The sequence below is a fragment of the Hyalella azteca genome, unplaced genomic scaffold (assembly GCF_000764305.2).
Source record: "Hyalella azteca isolate HAZT.00-mixed unplaced genomic scaffold, Hazt_2.0.2 contig11591, whole genome shotgun sequence".
Lineage (NCBI taxonomy): Eukaryota > Metazoa > Arthropoda > Malacostraca > Amphipoda > Hyalellidae > Hyalella > Hyalella azteca.
In genome coordinates this window covers 32,444-54,008 of record NW_025941583.1, presented here as the reverse complement: position 1 = coordinate 54,008, position 21,565 = coordinate 32,444, and the positions used below count along the sequence as shown (strand labels likewise).

At 40.4% G+C, this 21,565-nt stretch overlaps 2 protein-coding genes across 5 annotated transcripts; both read left to right on the top strand.

Annotated features, from left to right (window-relative positions):
• Nucleotides 1–350: 350 nt before the first annotated feature.
• Nucleotides 351–7,253, top strand: LOC108666566. 4 transcript variants are annotated; one of them, XM_047882899.1, is made up of 5 exons: nucleotides 492–541; nucleotides 1,459–1,590; nucleotides 1,911–4,454; nucleotides 4,725–4,886; nucleotides 4,941–7,253. In XM_047882899.1, the coding sequence occupies exons 1-5, from the start codon at nucleotides 508–510 to the stop codon at nucleotides 6,647–6,649; spliced, it is 4,581 nt and encodes a 1,526-aa protein (XP_047738855.1). In that variant the 5' UTR covers nucleotides 492–507; the 3' UTR covers nucleotides 6,650–7,253. The 4 variants fall into 4 exon arrangements, with proteins under 4 accessions (XP_047738854.1, XP_047738855.1, XP_047738856.1 ...); XM_047882898.1 differs by lacking the exon at nucleotides 492–541 and adding an exon at nucleotides 351–400 and having other exon boundaries at nucleotides 4,725–7,253; XM_047882900.1 differs by having other exon boundaries at nucleotides 1,911–4,346; nucleotides 4,725–7,253.
• A 4,294-nt stretch (nucleotides 7,254–11,547) lies between these two features.
• Nucleotides 11,548–15,301, top strand: LOC108666563 (mucin-17). The gene is made up of 2 exons (XM_018153466.2): nucleotides 11,548–11,887; nucleotides 12,340–15,301. Exons 1-2 carry the CDS (start codon nucleotides 11,819–11,821, stop codon nucleotides 14,497–14,499), a joined length of 2,229 nt encoding a protein of 742 aa, XP_018008955.1. The 5' UTR covers nucleotides 11,548–11,818; the 3' UTR covers nucleotides 14,500–15,301.
• Nucleotides 15,302–21,565: the final 6,264 nt, after the last annotated feature.

The window sequence follows — 21,565 nt, the reverse complement described above, 5'->3', positions numbered from 1 at the left end:
TTGTTGTGATAACTGTGATTCTTAGGCAAAAAGAACCGTATTTGTCTTCCGTGTGGTATTACTGCCTCTGATGTCCGCACCATCATGAACAAGATATTCTTGTACAGGAGCAAGCCTCGTGAGTCTTGTGTCAAGTCGAGGTTGTTGTGATAACTGTGATTCTTAGGCAAAAAGAACCGTATTTGTCTTCCGTGTGGTATTACTGCCTCTGATGTCCGCACCATCATGAACAAGATATTCTTGTACAGGAGCAAGCCTCGTGAGTCTTGTGTCAAGTCGAGGTTGTTGTGATAACTGTGATTCTTAGGCAAAAAGAACCGTATTTGTCTTCCGTGTGGTATTACTGCCTCTGATGTCCGCACCATCATGAACAAGATATTCTCGTACAGGAGCAAGCCTCGTGAGTCTTGTGTCAAGTCGAGGTTGTTGTGATAACTGTGATTCTTAGGCAAAAATAACTGTATATGTCTTCCGTGTGGTATTACTGCCTCTGATGTCCGCACCATCATGAACAAAATATTCTCGTACAGGAGCAAGCCTCGTGAGTCTTGTGTCAAGTCGAGGTTGTTCTGATAACGGTGATTCTCAGGCAAAAATAACTGTATATGTCTTCGGTGTGGTATTACTGCTGCCGATATCCGCACCATCATGAACAAGATGGTGCGAACCCTACCACCGGTTCGTTTAGACATAGAAAAAAAGCGGTACCATTTTTAATTGTGTCAAATATTTTAACGAATTGCCCAATGAGTTCAAACAAGATTGCTCTAAAATGTTTTTAAAAATAAAATACCGTGATTTTATCCTTAACCAGTATTAATTTGACTTCGATTATTATGCAAGTTTTTTGGTATTTTGACTAGATGTTTATAGTTGTACTCTGTTTTACTAAGTGTGATGTTGACATTGCCTCTTTTTTGCTGATTTTTCTGCTATAACATACGGTTATCAGTTTTTAAGGCTTTTGTCAATGGTTTTGCTAATTTTATAAATTTTTTACTTATTTGTTCAAATCGTCGTCTTGTTATCATTGGAATTGAGTCATGTACCTATTGTTTTGCCTGCGAAGCTTTTTTAGCTTATGGGCATTCACCTGGAAGCCTTGCTATTTTATTTCACGTCTCTTTTTATTTTTTCATTGTAACGTGTGCTCCTGTGTGAATAAATAAATAAATCAAATCAAGATATTCTCGCACAGGAGCAAGCCTCGTGAGTCTTGTGTCAAGTCGAGTTTATTGGGATAACGGTGATTCTTAGGCAAAAAGAACCGTATTTTTCTTGAAATGGTCTTCCGTGTGACCTTTATGTCTCCGATGTGCGCACCATCTTAAACAAAATATTGTCGTACAGGAGCAATCCTTTTTAGTCTTGTGGCTTTTCTATTAATCTCAGTCTAATCTGTCCTCTGTTGTGTAGCAAAAGAACTGATTGGTCAATGTCATTGTATTTGGTTAACAGGTGGTGTGTGCAGCGTGCTGGTTGCCAGCAATGCTGCTCAGTCTGTGGTGAACAGCCCGGCTCTTAACGCCGCTCACGAACTCTACGGCGTGCTGCATTTTGCTCACAAATTCTCAATTTCAGGCACCCTGGGTGAGTAAAGAAGCAATTCAGCTAACTTGTAATTTTAATTTGTGCAAATATCTTTATCTTCAAGAAATCCTAGTATTGGCAGTCTATAAGTATTAATTATTTATCGTAAAAATTATACTATTTATCTTGTATTAGAAATAAGCTCGCAAAAATTTGGTGTGTTTTTCATATAGGTAATTTTTATTTTTGTATGTTTCTGGAAGCCAGATGAACCTGGATTTTGAACACCTGCAAATTTGCCATTCATAACTCCTTTTTAATTTGCATGCTCGTAATTTGTTCTCACTTTATTATTATTATTACTATGATAATTTACTCAGGCATCCCGGGATCTGGTGAATTGTTCCGTGTGCCGCGATACTGGAACATCTCCAGCGAAGCTGGGGCTGCAACAAACGCAGATCCAGAACAAAGCTCTGCTACACTTTCACCGGAGCCGAAGGCGCAGCTCAAAAAGTCGGTACTGGACCAGCTCCTGCAGTTTACTGGAGAAGCGCCCACGACGAATGAACAGAAATCACTGACAATGGAGAATACGCACGTGGATCCTAAGCAAAAACATGAGTCGCCATCTCACGGAAGTCGGGCATCTAGCGAGATGCAGCATGAAAATTCACGTCATGATGTGGCGGTACTGAAGCGGCCATTCTCAGCCATAAATGCATACGAGGAGGAAGAAAAAACGAACGTGGAATCTTCTAGAGAGAAGTGTGCGAGGTTGGATGGTGGTGTCACCAAGATGGTATCTCGAGAATCACACAAACTGAATGATATCAGCAAAAATATAACTGCGACGCCGACCTCAAATAAACTACAATCACCACGCACGTCGAGAGAAACTAAAAGTTCGTCAAGTAGCACAGATGTGCCGGTCTTTGAAAATAAAATTAGGGATAAATTTTCGTATCGTGGCTATGACGAACGGAAAGAAAGTCCGTCTGGCTATTGGCGAGGGTCTGGCGTCGGACGGGGTGTCAGCGGTGGGCGTGGGTCGAGCGCTGGACGTGGAATGCTGGATAAATTTTCCCGTCAACCCTTCGGGCACAAAGGTCATCCTTGGGATAGCGAAACGGATAATGTTAAAAACGTGCAGGATTTTGATGGTCGTAGTCAACTACCGATGGGTCATGAAGGATTGCCGAAATTTTCGAAAGACTATGGGCATGGATTGAAGAATCTCGGAAGAGATTTTGAACAGGGAAGTAAGCGAAAATTTGGGTTTGAAGAAGATGCTCAACAATTTAATCGCGCTGGGTTACAGGAATCCAGTCTTGAAAGAAACGAGTCATTTAGTCGCAGAGGTCATGATCAAAACAACCAATTTGATCCTCGACCCGTCAGTTCAGCAACACGTGGCCGTGGAGACAGTATGGACGTCGATATGAGGTCATTAGGGGGTGAAGTGCCGCAACTGTGTAGTAAAAGAGACAAAAATTTCCGCCAATTTGGCCATGAAAAGATGCAGCACTTCAACAATGAACAAGATCGCCAACTGTCGAGCCGTGGAGGTCACAAACCGTTTATCAACACTGAATATGAATTACAGCAATTTGGACGTGGCAGTCAAAAAGAGTCTTGCGACCGAGGACAAAATTCTAGGCTGTTTGGCCGTGAAGGTGAGAGCCATTTTGACAACAAAGTAAACGATGTACCAGACGTTGATCGTGGAGGTAAACGGCAGTTTGGAAACAGAGAACGAGAAACATTTGGACGCGGCGGCCATTGGAAATTTGGTGGTGGAGGTAAACAACAGCTTGACAACAAGGAACGTGATTTCCAACCGTTCGGCCGAGGAGATCAGCGTCCATTTGATGATAAAGAAAAAGATTTTCAACCGTTCGGCCGTGGAGGTCAGCGCCCATTTGGTGATAGAGAACAAGAGTTGCAATCGTTCGGCCGAGGAGGTCAGCGTCCATTTGATGATAGAGAACAAGAGTTGCAACCGTTCGGCCGAGGAGGTCAGCGTCCATTAGGTGATAGAGAACAAGAGTTGCAACCGTTCGGCCGTGGAGGTCAGCGTCCATTTGATGATAGAGAACAAGAGTTGCAACCGTTCGGCCGTGGAGGTCAGCGTCCATTTGATGATAGAGAACAAGAGTTGCAACCGTTCGGCCGGGGAGATCAGCGGTCGTTTGGTGATAAAGAACAAGATTTTCAACCGTTCGGCCGTGGAGGTCAGCGTCCGTTTGGTGATAGAGAAAAAGAGTTGCAACCGTTCGGCCGTGGAGGTCAGTGTTCATTTGGTGACAGAGAAGAAGATTTACAACCGTTCGGTCGAGGAGGTCAGCGTTCGTTTGGTGATAAAGAACAAGATTTTCAACCGTTTGGCCGTGGAAGTCAGCGTCCGTTTGGTGATGAAGAACAAGATTTTCAGCCGTTCGGCCGTGGAGGTCAGCGTCCGTTTGGTGATGAAGATTTTCCACCGTTTTGCCGTGGAGGTAAAACACACTTTGATGGCAGAGAACCTGAACTGCCTGCATTTGGCCGTGGAGGTAAACAATTTGGTGAAAAAAGACAAGATTTGCCACCATTTGGCCGTGGTGGTAAACAATTTGGTTGCAGGGATCAAGATTTGCCGCAATTCGGTAGGGGAGGTGAAACGCAATTTGGCAACAGAGAACAAGATGTTTCATCTTTTGGCCGTGGAAGTAATCAACGATTTGGAAAGAAAGAACAAGACTGGCCTCCATTCGGCCGCGAAGATGATCAGCTATATGAAAGCAGAGAACGAGGTTTGCCATCATTTGGCCGCGAAGGTAATCAAACAGTCGAAAACAGAGATCAAGATTTGCGATCATTTGGCCGCGGAGGTAATCAAACAGTTGGAAACAGAGATAAAGATTTGCCACCATTTGGTCGCGAAGGTAATCAAACAGTCGAAAACAGAGATCAAGATTTGCGATCATTTGGCCGAGGAGGTAATCAAACAGTTGGAAACAGAGATAAAGATTTGCCACCATTTGGTCGCGGAGGTAATCAAACAGTCGAAAACAGAGATAAAGATTTGAGACCATTTGGTCGCGGAGGTAATCAAACAGTCGGAAACAGAGATAAAGATTTGCCACCATTTGGTCGCGGTGGTAATCAAGCAGTTGGAAACAGAGATAAAGATTGTAGACCATTTGGTCGCGGAGGTAATCAAACAGTCGGAAACAGAGATCAAGATTTGCCACCATTTGGTCGCGGAGGTAATCAAACAGTCGGAAACAGAGATCAAGATTTGCCACCATTTGGCCGCGGAGGTAATCAAACAGTCGGAAACAGAGATCAAGATTTGCCACCATTTGGTCGCGGAGGTAATCAAACAGTTGGAAACAGAGATCAAGATTTGCCACCATTTGGTCGCGGAGGTCAGCGGCTCCCCTGCAGCGGGTTTGACGGCAAAGAACAGAATTTGGTAGCCAACGAAAGTCGAACTCTACGAGGTATTGGAAATGAAATGCTTCCTTTTGGAGGCAAGAATCAGAAGCCCGTCGGTGTTGAAACTGATGTCCAACCATTTAATGGTGTGCGAAGATTAGCTGAAGATCAAAGCAATGATTCATTTAGTTTTGGACCCGACCAACAGGTTGGTCCTAAAAGCTGGGCTGGTAAACCATTAAGTCGTGGAGCCGGGGAGCATCTAGTTCCTGACAACGGTGCAATGGCCAATAATGACCAAAATAAGCGGTTTAAAAATGATGAACCTGCGTTTGGTCTTCGAGGGTGGCAAGAGTTTGGTCAAAATGAAGGTCAGCGACAGTTTCATTACGAAAATTATGATCAACCAATGGGGCGAGGCGGTCAACTGAAGTATGGCGAGGGGAATGAAATGCGACATCGAAGTGGGGTGCAAGCGTCTGTCTTGAAGAAACCTGAAATATTCGGCCATGAAAGCGATACAATGTTAGATAAGAATTCCGAAACCAACTCAGCGCAAGCCTTCGCGAAAATTGATCAGCAAAGCGGTAGTGCCCTTGTAAAGCAACAATTTGGCCGAGATTCTTCCCAAAGTCGCCTCACTGCAACAACAGTGAATGCAACGCAAGATCCTCAGCGTATTGAAGATAAGAGCCTGCAAGCTTTTGGAACTGTGGGTGATATTTCTGCTCAAGGGAGATCGCTTTCAAGTTGTGTTGATCGATTTGAAACTAGCGGGACTGTTGAACACCAATCTACAATACAAGAACTCCTGGAAAGGGAACACGCGTCTCTGTGTGGAACTGAAGGTGGAACCAATGCGCCACTCGAAGGTGGCACAAATGGGAAGAATAATTATGCTGCTGAAGTACAGAAGTTAGGCTCAAGTGACACCAATGTAGCTTTGAATGGCACATTGGCTGAATCGCAAATTGAATTGAAGCCTCTAAGCAAACAACATAACAGGAATGTTTCTGCACCATCCTCGAACCCAACGTCATCTGGTGATCATAACATCGCGAGAAGACCACCACCAACATGCGCACCGCCAGCTGTCCAGCAGCCTTTGTCTGCTGCACCCGAGTCTTTCTGGCCTTCAGCGGGTCCACCTCCACCCACTGGACCAGCAACGGGACTTGCTGCTTCGTTAAATGCTTCGACATCCATATCTAGTGACTTCAGTATGGCAAGTGCTCTTCAAGCGCTTGAAACATTCGCCCCGTATTTAAGTCATTTATCATCAGCTCTCGGCGCTCTTATTGCAGTCACTCGCAACCGAGGTACAGATACTCTTGAAGCCTGCAAATTTCTTGTGCATGAAGACCACGTTAATCTTATAAACTTGTGCTTGGCTGATGTAGACTCTCAGTTAAAGTACATACCTCCCGCACACAGAGGTAAAGTACGAGCTGACATTCGTTTGGGCGAACGATTGCTTGAACACGCGCGAGAAAGAGTATTCAAAAGCACACAAAAAAGTGATGTCGCAGCATCCTCTCTCGATACCTGGCCTCCAGCGAACATGTCAGCTAATGATGCCCAGAGTTTCTCTGGCGGTCCTCGAAACCTGCCTACGGAAGGCCATAATAATACTGAAGGCCCAAGGACCAGCACTGATTCAAGAATTCACAACGCAGTTCTCTCGGCTATAATGAAATGATCAAAATGTTTAAGACGAATTAAATTTTGATTGAAGTCAAGACCTCAGCTAAATCAATAATTTGGAATAGAGATGCAATCTAATTGTATTTTTAGGTCGGCTGAAATATTTTTCTAACAAGAAATGTGAAATCCTGCGATGAGACTTGGCGTCTGTCGCCAACGTGAAGACAATGAGGTTGCCGTAACTATTTAAGGCTTTAGTTTAGAGACACCGATAATTCGCCATGGATATCTGTATTTGAGTGTAATTGTTATGTAGGTAGGATTCCTTGCAATTTTTTTCCGCCTCACGCTTGCAGGTGGCTAACATAATGTGCAAGCTTGTCCGAGATTTCGGGTTTTTATGCCTCATTTTGAATGAGCACAGCTTCAAATTTGTGGCAATGCGTGCCTGTTCTAAATTCTTGCTTTCGAAGTTAGGAATTCGATTGAGTAAACGGAAATATTTTACTGTCAATGCTTCGCTCGGAAGATTTATGAAAAATAGTTATTCTGTACGGTTCGACCTGTAAATCTCAAGCTAGTTTGTTATGCGCCAATGATGACAGCAGGAGTGCATTAATTTGTATTATATGAGCCTTACATATAATTATGCCTAAATACCAAGTGTTGATTATTTTCCCTGAACAACAGTTAATGAACTGACAAGAGTTAGAGTTACGACTTCAAAGTATATACGCGTTGTAACTTCTATGCATTCCAATTTGAAAGACTGCAATGAAAACTTAGTGTTCGAATAACACGAGTAAAGATCCTAAAGAAAGGTGCTAAATGTGTGATAAATATTATATATTCATTTGAAATGTTGAGAACCCTGGATAGGAAAGCTTGATAAATAAAGCGGCATTATTTCAGATTCTGTCAGATGGAAATATTTTCTTAAGCAATATAATTTGATCTCAAGTATACCGAAATACATTGTTTTCTAGGATTGATTGAGTTGAAGGCTGGCATAATAATGGCCGGCTTTGCCTTAACCAGGTTGTTTTTTTAGCGTACCATCCTAATTGAAGCTCGTCATGGGTCATCAGATCGGTCGAAAGGATGACGTCACGGCACCGAATCGCCAGATGCATTGTGGGATCTGTATCGCATATCAGTTTACCGGCCGTGAATATTTATTATATACGATACTATACATTTTCCAGGGGCAAAATCTCTTACTTGCCTTTAGATAAGCTACATAAGTAAGAATAAAACGTAATAATATTTACAGATCAGATAACATTGTCATGATCCATTATCCTGCAGCAATGATAGTGTTGCAGTTGGCTGGTTTGCTGGAAGATCAAACTGATTCGCTTTGTTCTATAACATCAAATGTTTCGAGTTCTTTACATTGCCTTTCAATTTCAATATAAATTAGTTTTGCATAACGTCGAGGTTTCTGGTGAAATGGTATGTTGTTGGTCAGTTCTGTGGTCTGAGGTGTCACATGAGTGCGTCAAATATCGGGATCGGTATTACCAGGTATTACTATGAGCCGTCCGAACCCTGGTTACCTGGTAAGCATTGATAAAATTTTATCCTTTTCCACCTCAAAAAAGTGAAAAGGAATTTCATTTTCCATTCTTAGAAGGCTCCATTTATCAGCATCATTATCTTCGTCCAGTTGTACAGTAATTGTACTACCAAACTAACTCTACCAGGTACATCGCCTTTCTTGATTCGTGGAAGTTTCGTTTCTCCATCGCCTGTACCCATCCATCCACAAATTGTTTGTAAGCTTCAAGCGTCTTGTATGCCTCAAATTCTTACAAGGTGTATTGGCCAACCACCAAACACCAAATAGTTTAGTAAATCACATTATCACCGTGTTAAACGGGAGGCAGGCTTGCAAAATCTGCGCATCATGATTTTGCCGGCACTTCGTTGGCATAAACATCGCTAATGTCGAACAATTTTCTTAAATATCGGTCTCTCACTCAAGGAAGGAGTTTTTGACAACAGCCTAATCCTTTATGCTTTGTTCTTTCTTTCTCCACTGCTACCAAAACGTCCAAATGTGTAGGAACGAAGGAGTAAGCTGAGGCGCCAGTGTGATACAAAGATGGCGGCGTAGCAACGCGGCTAACGTGGATACGCGGGAGCTTGGCGAGCCCGATTTGGTCGACTCTGAGGGTTGTCGGCATGGCACTCCGAGGCACGTGATATTTTGCTCGACTGGGCCATATCAGAGGGCATTAATGGGATTTTACCCCATTTTGAGCCATTGTAGGTTGTATCATCACTAAAGTAGGAACTGAAACCATAGTACTAATCGTTGCAGGTTATTGAGGTATACAACAAAGTTAATGAATCTGTTCACACGATCTACGTGATGCCAACAATGACTGACCCGAATGGCCTAACTCCTCTCTTGAGGCCTATTTTCCAACTCTATTTTTCGATGAGTGAATTGTCTCATAAATGAATGCCAACACAGACGAGACGGATAAAACGTTGCCGGTTGAACATACTAATATGTATGACGACACGTTGACCTCGATAATAACATGGAATTATTGCACGCTGTACTAAGTTTTTGATAATCAATTCCAATGCTAAACATTATATTTCGCAATTGCAGATTAAAAATTCTATAAAGTTTATAAAACCGTCCACAAATTGCAAAACATTAACAGGAACTGCAAGTAAAAAGCAAGTGGTGATTACATTATACGCAAATAGAAAGTTACATTTCTTGGAAAGCTACATTTTGAAAATTACTCAAATGCGTTCATCAGTAATAGGTATGCAAAGTATATGATGATGAATAATGGCCAAAATCTCTCATTGATAGTGTATTCAATGATGTTCCTTGTTCAAATCAAGAATACAAGAAAGAAATGTCCCTTAGCTCCGAGATGCAGAGGGCAAAGAAGGTTACGCGTGCGCTGTCATTTACGCGTGCACCTACGCGCGTCATTTTCTTGAGCGCCCGTCCGGCTCTAGGGGCGTGCGTGGCCCGAGGCATCGCGACCGCAGGTGCGTCTGCCGTGAGCTCGCGCGCACAGAACGCGAGCTGCGGGAACCGCACACACCGACTTGACAGACCGGCGCTAGGGCTGGTGAGGAGAGGACGTGTGCCGCTCAAGCTTCTTGTGACGTCTGCCCTAACTGACGTGCGTCGTTCAAGATTTGAACGAATTCTCCTTTAATAGTTATCGATATTGAAATTGTTTACGATTTTAGCTACCGTACTGAGCTACCATTTATAACTTGCTTTATCAGCAAATTATTTAGTACTTTTTCATCCTTTTTAACCACTGAAGACAATTTTAAGTGAGAAGATTCTGAACTTGCAGTGGAAGAAAATAATCTCTAACTTCAACGTCATGGCTGTTCATTCTGAAGAACCTCAACGAAAGCCAAAAGTTTATCGGCCAGTCAGTGAAACGAGAAAGGTAAATGAATGTGTTAATGTTTACAAATGGCTTTGTATGCACAAATTGTATTCTGTTTAAATAGTACTAGCATTAAAACAATATTAGTTGTTGGAGATAGCTAAGGAAAAAATTTAATTATATCAGCAGTCAAATTTATGATTGAACATTATCACAGATGAAGAGGACCATTTTGAACATTAACTATAATTAAAAATATAACATAGAAATTTCATCCGCTTCTGAAAAGATACCTCTGTGTCATTTCTGGCAAAGACATTGTGCTGCTTTCTCGTTGTTTCTTCCCGAAATTTAATTGTTCACTTGTTAGTTGCTTTGAAGGGGGCGTAAATGTATTGTGTAGATATCTAACTGTTATTTCTCGCAATTTAATGTTGTACTTGTTTGTTGATGTACAGGTGCGCAAATGTATTGTGTTGTTATCTAACTGTTATTTGTTTGTTGATGTACAGGTGCGCAAGCCTCTGATGGAGCGCAAGAGGCGAGAGCGCATCAACAGCAGCCTGGAACAGCTCGCGCTGCTGCTCAAGGAAGCCAAACTCGTCGCCGCCGACAAGCCCGTAGCCAAGCTCGAGAAGGCAGACATCTTGGAGCTCACCGTCCGTACGTGATATTTTGCTCGACTGGGCCATATCAGAGGGCATTAATGGGATTTTACCCCATTTTGAGCCATTGTAGGTTGTATCATCACTAATTAAAGTAGGAATTGAAACCATAGTACTAATCGTTGCAGGTTATTGAGGTATACAACAAAGTTAATGAATCTGTTCACACGATCTACGTGATGCCAACAATGACTGACCCGAATGGCCTAACTCCTCTCTTGAGGCCTATTTTCCAACTCTATTTTTCGATGATTGAATTGTCTCATAAATGAATGCCAACACAGACGAGACGGATGAAACGTTGCCGGTTGAACATACTAATATGTATGACGACACGTTGACCTCGATAATAACATGGAATTATTGCACGCTGTACTAAGTTTTTGATAATCAATTCCAATGCTAAACATTATATTTCGCAATTGCAGATTAAAAATTCTATAAAGTTTATAAAACCGTCCACAAATTGCAAAACATTAACAGGAACTGCAAGTAAAAAGCAAGTGGTGATTACATTATACGCAAATAGAAAGTTACATTTCTTGGAAAGTTACATTTTGAAAATTACTCAAATGCGTTCACCAGTAATAGGTATGCAAAGTATATGATGATGAATAATGGCCAAAATCTCTCATTGATAGTGTATTCAATGATGTTCCTTGTTCAAGTCAAGAATACAAGAAAGAAATGTCCCTTAGCTCCGAGATGCAGAGGGCAAAGAAGGTTACGCGTGCGCTGTCATTTACGCGTGCACCTACGCGCGTCATTTTCTTGAGCGCCCGTCCGGCTCTAGGGGCGTGCGTGGCCCGAGGCATCGCGACCGCAGGTGCGTCTGCCGTGAGCTCGCGCGCACAGAACGCGAGCTGCGGGAACCGCACACACCGACTTCACAGACCGGCGCTAGGGCTGGTGAGGAGAGGACGTGTGCCGCTCAAGCTTCTTGTGACGTCTGCCCTAACTGACGTGCGTCGTTCAAGATTTGAACGAATTCTCCTTTAATAGTTATCGATATTGAAATTGTTTACGATTTTAGCTACCGTACTGAGCTACCATTTATAACTTGCTTTATCAGCAAATTATTTAGTACTTTTTCATCCTTTTTAACCACTGAAGACAATTTTAAGTGAGAAGATTCTGAACTTGCAGTGGAAGAAAATAATCTCTAACTTCAACGTCATGGCTGTTCATTCTGAAGAACCTCAACGAAAGCCAAAAGTTTATCGGCCAGTCAGTGAAACGAGAAAGGTAAATGAATGTGTTAATGTTTACAAATGGCTTTGTATGCACAAATTGTATTCTGTTTAAATAGTACTAGCATTAAAACAATATTAGTTGTTGGAGATAGCTAAGGAAAAAATTTAATTATATCAGCAGTCAAATTTATGATTGAACATTATCACAGATGAAGAGGACCATTTTGAACATTAACTATAATTAAAAATATAACATAGAAATTTCATCCGCTTCTGAAAAGATACCTCTGTGTCATTTCTGGCAAAGACATTGTGCTGCTTTCTCGTTGTTTCTTCCCGAAATTTAATTGTTCACTTGTTAGTTGCTTTGAAGGGGGCGTAAATGTATTGTGTAGATATCTAACTGTTATTTCTCGCAATTTAATGTTGTACTTGTTTGTTGATGTACAGGTGCGCAAATGTATTGTGTTGTTATCTAACTGTTATTTGTTTGTTGATGTACAGGTGCGCAAGCCTCTGATGGAGCGCAAGAGGCGAGAGCGCATCAACAGCAGCCTGGAACAGCTCGCGCTGCTGCTCAAGGAAGCCAAACTCGTCGCCGCCGACAAGCCCGTAGCCAAGCTCGAGAAGGCAGACATCTTGGAGCTCACCGTCCGACACCTTAAATCAGTTCGCCGTAACGCAAATATTGTTAGCACTCCACCTCAAGAAGAAACTAATATTACAAAGTGCAGCATCAAAAGAGAAATAGAAAATTCGCCAAACATCAAAAAAACAGATCTCGCAACTAACGGCAATTTAATCACTGATGAAATACCAAATCCATTAAAACCAATTCAAACTAGTACAAAGGTTAGCGATGAAGCCCCAACCGCTTTGGACGGTGAAACGTCTGAAAAAACTGGTAAGGAAGCTCGCGACTCGAGTTACATCGAAGGATTTCACATGTGCCTTTCGGAAGTGAAGCAGGCGGCTGAAAGTGCACAGGAGTTAGGAGCCCTCAAAGATCGTATTTTCGATCATCTTGAAACGTGCTTGCTCAACTTGCCACCCGATACCACTTCAAATGAACGGATCGGTAATGAGAAGAGGGCTCGGAGCCAAGAAAACGATTGCGAAACAAAGGCCAAAAGAAAGAGGAAGAAGTTGGGCCATCACGAGGAGAGCGACTTGGCGCAGAAAGCCTGTTCAGAGGCTGTGACTGAAGTGACGCTGGTTCCAATGCAGCTTTCAGACGGACGAGTAGCTTTCCTTATGCAAGGAGATGCAAAGATTCTCATCACTGAAAAGAATAACGATAGCCAAGACCCACAGAATCCTACATATTCACCTGTAAAAATTGAACAGCCTATCTTGAACAGGTCACAAAGAGCTATTGAAGCGTGTCCTAATTTGTTACATGCAAACGAAAATAAAGCGCCTGGTGTTCTAAGCGATAAAAGTTCTGCACCACAATGTACAGACGGGCAAAATGTTCTTGAACAAAATATCTCAACGCCGACTATTACTATGTTCAACCATAACGATAAATCATCTTTTCAGAAGAAATCAAGTTTCATTTGTTCAAAACCGGCCCTTGCTCAACACGAACGTAGACTAGGTATGAATTTACTAAAAATTTACCCGAATATTAAGACAGTGAGTTTGCCTATTGGTCCTCTCCCAAATACGCCTACTTCAACTCATGTGACCAATAGTGCACCGCGAAAAGGAACTCGTAGTGCAAACATCGTTCTCTCAAGCCCTTGCAGCGAGTTCTGTGGGCTGAACCAAAACGCAGCAGCCACAGCTTTGCTATCGAAGCAAAGTTCATCTAATTCCACCTTCACTCTGCCAATCCAATCTCAAACTCGACCCTTCACCTCTGAGACTACCAGCCATTATTCGTCCAGTACAAAGCACATACATCCACGAACGTGTATAGTGCAACCAGGGTCTCGGTTGGCGCCTGTAGAACCAAAACCTACATTTGGTACAGTTTATTCCGGGTCTCACTTAGCACCTGTCGAAGCAAAAGCCTCAGTAAGGATCGTGCAACATAATGCTGTGACTGTTCCCCTTACTTCCGTCTCAGCTCCAGTAATGTCAACTCTCATGACTGTACCACTCATACCCACCGTCGTGCATAGCTCATCAGATACACGCGTGAATTCGTCTCCACAAGCAGGGAGTTTGGTCAATCAAAATTTTCAAAATTCCCTCCCTTATGCAGCTACTGAGGAACGCCTTGTAGGTTCATCACTGCCGACTTTACCTCCGACGCCTCCTCCAAGTGTTGACCAATACTTGACTGAACCTCTTGCAAAGACCAATCCATTGTCTCTGATACCTGTTGAAACGAAATCCTCAAATAACTCGGCGTCAGCTTTCGTCCCTCAAGTTACACTGGAGCCAAGTATCATGACATCCAATTGGAATTCCACTAAAGAAATGATCCCTTGTGTTTATACATATTTCCAATACTTAACACCGGCTCGTCTACAATATACCGGGCCTACGGCGCCATCTATGTCGTTCGCACAGCAAGAGGACGAAGAATTTATCGATGTCGAAAATGTTCCTAAAGAAGACCAACCGCCGCAGCAACCTTTGGCAATCAAAGGCAATTCTCAGAATTTTCTTAGCCAAGAGCATGAGAATGGTGAAATGTGGAGGCCTTGGTAGCTACCAACGAATTTATTCAAGTTACAATCGTATTGAAACCGTCATCTAACTCGTCTTCTTTCATTATCTCAAAGTCAATTTGTAGTCCATTTTCTGTTTCTAAAATTTATTCGTTCACCACTGACGCTCATTGTTCGTGAGTAACGTAAAATGCTCCATAAATATTTGTCGATAAGCTGCTCAAGTAAATAGAAAAAATTATTTATTGCAGCTCGTATTTTCCTAGAATTTGGCAAATTTGTTATCGGGCTCATTTTTCCAGTCATATCAAAAACTAATGAATGTTTGTAAATGAGCAATATAATAATGGCTTTTCCTTCTGTGATAGTAATATAAGAGAATTATTACTTATGTAGATAGTAATGTAAGAAAATTATTACTTATGGGTAGATTAGTGACGTAATGGTCTCTTAGATTGGACAATTGGTCGTGGCACAACCTCGAGCCATTCAAAAGATGTGTCGTTGTGACAAAACAACCCACATAATTTTCCTACTGATATTTTTTATTAATCATTACACGCTTATCTAAGTAATGAATACATTTCTAGGATAAAATCTATTCATATAGTAAGATAACAATAAGTCACTAGTAGGTTACCATTACTTCAAATACGGCTTATATACCAAATATTGTACATACAATTAATGCATTTCACTAGTGTTGTCATTTCATGCACTGCAATATCTAAAATCGTAACCCATTCCTTATTCAACTGTGAACAACCTTCAGGATGTTGATTACCTCAATTAGATTGATATGATATTAGATATTAAATAATATTTTATCTCTAACATTTTTCCTTACCCTTAATTCTAACTGAAGTCTTCCTAAAAATATGGATTTGTCTAAAGAATTTAATTTAATATTCTATCGCTGATCACATCAGAAAAATGTGCATCTTTTCATCATGTTTTTAATTTCAACCTCAGTGTCTTTCTGGTCGCTTAACCAACGTATTCCAGATAAAAATAGTTGCAAGGTTGTTGGCCAAAGAACTTTCAACTAAAATTCCAGTATAAAATCCAGGAAGACGATTGAAAACTGTTACAAATATCTTGACGTCTATGAAAGAGAGCTAAGTGTCCGGATGTGAAGCTCATTGATTTAATCCGCTATCTCGAAAAAAATTTCGTGTTTCAGTGACAAGTAAATTTCAACAGAAGACTTCCTGAGTGAAATTTTATGCTCAATTTAACTGCACTTAATACAATTTTCGAACACGATCAATACGAAACAATTTTTGAGAGTTTGCCTCACAAATCTAGTAATTGAAATCATTTCGTATAAACCTGATTTTCATTCATGATCTTAATACTGGGTGGGGAAATCTTCAGCATTGAAAATTGCTACCAATATCTAAATATAAACCGACACCATATATTTGACAAGGCCAAACAGCTTTCGGTGGTTCCGCTTGTCTCAAGGCATTTAAATTACTTGAGATCACTCAATAGGCTTCCGACCTCGCAGTTAACATCTGCATCGGCCACTTTAGACACAAAGGTGAGTATTTCTAAGACGTGTTAACGATACCCAGCCGTTACATCCTTAGTGCCACTGAGGAGCTCAATACAAGTACTGGATAAATTCTATTCTGTCAGAGAAGACTTACGTTAGAACAACTTCCTTCCTGCTCCGACCAAAATCCTTCTATTACTCAAGCATAAAGAGTATTAAAACTTCTATTACTCAAGCCTATAGAGTATTAGGAAATACATTCGTCACAGTAAAAGATTTCAGAATTTTCCAGGGAATTATTCTGAAGAAAACCAATTATGCTGAATTTATTTACTTTCAACACTTTTACGTTGTATAAATGATTAAGTTAGTTATTGAACTACTGTCACTTTTACAATTTTCGTGCCAAAAATCAGGAATTTTTGGTAAACCTTATAAATTCATACAGAATTTTATACACGCGAGTCTTACAATTTCACTCCTGAAATCTGTGTCGGAATTTCAGATCAAGAAAAAATCGTCTCATTCAGCGACAACGGATAACACGAATTAAATTTGGAATGCACCGGTAGGATTGAATACTTATTATTTATCATTATACAAGTTTTGATATTACTCTGCTAAAGAATTTGATAGGGCACCGAAAGAAAAGTTTCATTGACGATTTTTACTTCCAAGAATGAAGTATAGAGCCAGGTTATATTCATTTTTTCATTCATCTAATGAGGTTGACATAAGTTGTTTTTACAAGGAAAATTAAAGAGTTAAATCAACGCCTTCCTCTCAACAAACTTGGCCTCATTGCCTGAGGACGAGTTTGAATGTGGATGAATGGATTTGTGAATGGAAAGTGCAAGCAATTACTACCAATGAAATCGTTCTTTTATCGTCGACGTGTAAGTGGATATTGAACTGTTCGCGTGCGTTTAAAATTTTGAACGAAATATATTCGTGAATATGTGCAGAAGTAAAGGATGCGCGACATTATCAGGTATTTCCTTGTTTGCACATTCAAAAAATTGCCCGAATAAGGATGCGTCAATTAATTTTTGCTGGAATTGGGAGATTAATCTAATATTAGCTAAAGAATGAAAGATGCTCAGTGTGCCGCATGCGCATCAATTGTCATAAACCGAAAATGAGATGTGAAGAAATCATGTAAGCAGAAGGAAGCTAATTGAAAGATATTAATAAATATCGCATTTCTTGATGGTGTACAGAATACAAAGTTTTCCATACTTCTCAGTGGCCCAGAATTCGACGGTTTTCCAGCAAATGTCCAGGTACCTGACACGCCCGAAAGGTATAGTGCGGCGTGTACCTACAAGTACCATTGTCGCTCGAACAATACCAGAACTATTCCATCAAGATCACGGAGCGGAAACAACACTTGCTCGACGACTAAACACCTGCATTGATTTATTTCAATGCCTCTTATCCAGGATCAGGCCATTGAGTATTATCAATAACTCCTACGCAAGAAAAGTTAGAAATAGTGAAAGGAAGGAGGAACAGAACTCGGTCAGCTTCGAGTGAGGTCGATGATGGATGAGGTCTTCAAAGTGCCGGTCTACTTTAGACACTTATAATCCGACGAAAAATTTCGATTCTGCCTGGAACATTACGATGATTAATCACTCTGGAGCGCCGATGCTCTGAACCATTTTAAAACTATTGCGTCTCCTTTGCACGTAGCCGCTCGGGATCTCAAAACCATTCAAGACGGCAATGTTCGTGTTCAAAACAACTATTAAAGTAAGATTAACGTCTGACGTCAGCTTTCGCTTAGATTAAATATCTGGTTTGTGAGACCTCATGGTTACAGCTCAGGTACAATTTTTCTCGATTCCTGAATAAATTATAATAATCAATTGAATTTATTCTCAAACCGCTCGTGCACAAATAGTCAAATGTTAAGTTAATGAGCTACATTATGACTTTACTGTATAAATAGAACTGTTTACGCGTTGTAATGAAAAAAATAAATGACGCCCGCGATCTTTCTTACAGGACTATGCTGCAAGCGATTCCTGTTTCAGTGATGGATTAAAGACAACTGAAACAGTATTTGTCATTTTCTCGCAACACGAAAGCTGTTAAATAAGAACGACTTCAAAGAAGCATTCAATAAAATTCAGTCTCGGGTCTCGAAGTTCTCGTTATTCCACTGTTCAAGTTTCGTCTACACAGTACACACAGGATTTTAATCCTAACGAATCGTCATTTGGTTGTTCTCGACGGCCGCATTCCAGACCTCTACAGACTCTCACTTATTTCCGAGCTTAGCTGACTGAGTGATACACGATCCAAACACTGCAATAGCTTCTCTACTAACGGAATGAATGACAATTACAGTTTAAATTACCAAAATTTACCAAGATAATATTTTTAATTATATTGGGCAACAAAACATTGTCATTTAGACTATAATTTAGTTAATGAGTTTCGAGCCTAACAGCGGACCTACTATATGAGGCTAGCTTTAACATCATGTTGGGTGAGTGAAATAACATTTCTTCAGTGCCATGAATTGACTCAAGAGAACTCCATAACAAATTTCGATGAAGTTCATGCAAAATTAAACAAGCTGCACCCACGATGTCATTTAAAGTGAAGTTATTAAATATAATAAGTATTAATAAATTAGACGATCAGGCATAAGGTTGTTTGTGCTCCGCAGTCCGCCATGAGCTGCTTGCGAAAATTATGTTCTATTTTAAGAAAAGCTTTATGAATTTCGAAAATCTTGTGTCTGTGGCAGACCAAGCGTCTGCAGCAACCGTCAAATAGTTACAGACTCATTTGTCATGAACGCTAAACACTGGTCGCTTTTGTGAGGGTCTGAGTCGCACTCCGCTTTGCAGCGACACAAGAGCCGAGGATGGCTGCTAAGCTCTTCACTCAAAATGCTTTTGGCAGAAATTATGCCTTTTGGTGGAAGTCATGCCTTGCCAGAGCAGAATTTCAAGGGACTTCGTAATCCGATGCTTAACGTCCAAACTATTCATATTCATTAACATTCATGAGTCATCTTACGTGCTTCCTAAGGCTATGTTGAATCTTCTGGCTGTGAATGACTGCAGAAAATATATTTTGACCAGTTTTCTAAATTCGTCGGCTTCTTCCTACACAAATTAAACATTAATATAAGAACGGTTTCGCAGGACAAGTGGAAAATACCAGCTTTACTTTTAGTCCAGTTCACAAATGAATAAAAAGTAATTAATTTGCAATGTGGAAGGATATAATCGATTTATTTCAAACCCCATTTTACGTGACTAACAGTAATCCTTTTCTCATCAACACTGTTTTATTGAATTATGAGTAACATTTCCGCTTGATCGAGGTTTTATATAATCTCGTGTGCATTAAAAAACTTTTGAATATCTTCACCCGGTGAATACCATTCTTATAGCGTGAACAAACAAATTCACGTCGATCAAGCTTTTGATATATGATCAATGTTCGCTTATTTCCCCTGTCGTGACTTCAATTTCAACGAGCGGTAACCAAATATTTTTCATCAAAAGAACGGGCATGCGAAGTGGCCTGCAATTACACATTTGAACCATAAACAAATTTTGGCGCACGTAATATCCCTGGAATTTTGACAACGCATTCCATAGGCCTTATCCAAATTACTTTCTGCGCGTAATTGTTTACCCTTTGTATTGTAACATTTACATTTGCGAACAAAAGGGCAGCGAACTGCAGGTGGAAAACAACATGCAGAACGCTGCTGTTCAAATGAACAGTTATTGACGAGCTCTTTTGTGATGCATGGGAATGTCATTAGTCGACCATGCGCATCATGGGAATCTTGGGATTGTTATGGAATGCTGACAATATAATTACTAAACAAATACCCCGCTTTTAGATAAAATAGTAATGCTTCAAAGTTGTGGATTGTAGACCGCACATATTTATTTCAACAGTGGTTTGTAAGGGATGCTTATAAAATAATAGGTCATTATTTTTTGGTCATTACTGTGAAAATTAGAATCAATACGGCTCAATAGCGTAATTTTATTTCATTTTCTCATTGAATATTTCTAAATGACAATTATGGCATCAAAAAGAAGATTTAATGTACAATTGTTAGTAAATTCGTCTTTGGAACGCGTTTTCCAACGAAACAACTAAAATCATTAACATAAAATTCCTCCTATATTGAATACGATCTGGACTTTCCAGGAACCTTAAAAAAATTTTGATCTTATTTTGGGAATTGCTCATGTACAAAAAATGTATTTGCGTACATTTTTTTGTTAAAAAAATTTATTTGCGATCAGTACTGTTTAATTTTTATTGATGACTGCGAGTCGGGAGCTGTGACGACTTGTATCTCGAACGGTGGTTGTTTCTTCAAATAAAAGATTCTGATCGTAATTGTACTCAAAATATTTTCACGAAAGTTATATTTTTAGTGTGAATAAAAATTTTGGTTAGGAAACGGTATCAAATCACGTCATTGAATTGTTCCGGGTACAAGTTTTCAAGTTAATTTAAGAAAAATCATTTTTACAAATTAAGCCAGATAGCGATTTTCCAAGCTGCGGTAACTAAGTCGATTTATTTGTAAAGAGCGTTGATTAAAAGGTTGATTTTGATTTGTTTATTTAGGCTCAGTATTTCGCTTGATATTTGAGTCTGCAACTGCGAGCGAACGAATATTTCGGTTGATTAATAACAACAAAAACAATAATAATATATTGGAATCTAGATTTGAGCGTTGAATAATGAGAATTTAAGAAGCCAAAGACGTGCTTGAGTTGCCAATAAAGAACAGGAAGAAGGCGTGCACTCGCCCAAGCTGTACAGGAATCTGCAGACAGATGCCATCCACTCGCTCTAAAAAGGATGGCCAAACGACCAGCGGGTGAAGGAGTTAAAAGGCCAAGGAATGCCTTCAAGAGGGAAGGGGAGCAAGCATTCAGTAAAAGGATAGTCCATGTCTCAAGACTTCCAGTAACCATTCACTAGTTATTTGATTCTTCCGAAGCACAACTTCAACAAGTTAAGCTTATGTAATTGTAAGATACGCGTATATTTGTGAAAATGTTATATATTCTGCAATATATAACACTGTAATATTAAAGTTTCCCTGATTAGCTCAGAGAGTTCAAGAATTTCCAATACCTAAAATTTCTGTATAGGTTCTCAACAAAAAAAAAAAAAACAACCTGGAAATTTTGATTTAGGTTATACCTCAAGGATAAAATTACAAAATTTTAATTTCATTTTCCTTTAATTTGTAGAAAAATTTCATTTTATTCATCGGATGCTAACTCAAAGTGTGTTTTCTGGAATTGTAAGCAGAATTTTCACCAGCGCTTGGCCAGGGAATGTTTCCCATAGAGTGCGCTCTTTGGAAGGCCATGGCTAAGGAAACTCTATCGTCTTCTTCCGGACGCTTTTGTGCGGATCTCTTGATCCGCTTTGTGAGGTCTCATGAAGAACTTAATAAAGATCGTTGCTCGCTCACAAAACGCATTTAAAAATTGGGATGCTTGAGCAGAGCGGAGCAGGATAGCAGGTACTATAACGTCCTTCTTCCAGTGATCGTTGCAGCTTGTAGCGGGTCTTTCTTTCCAGACGATTTGTA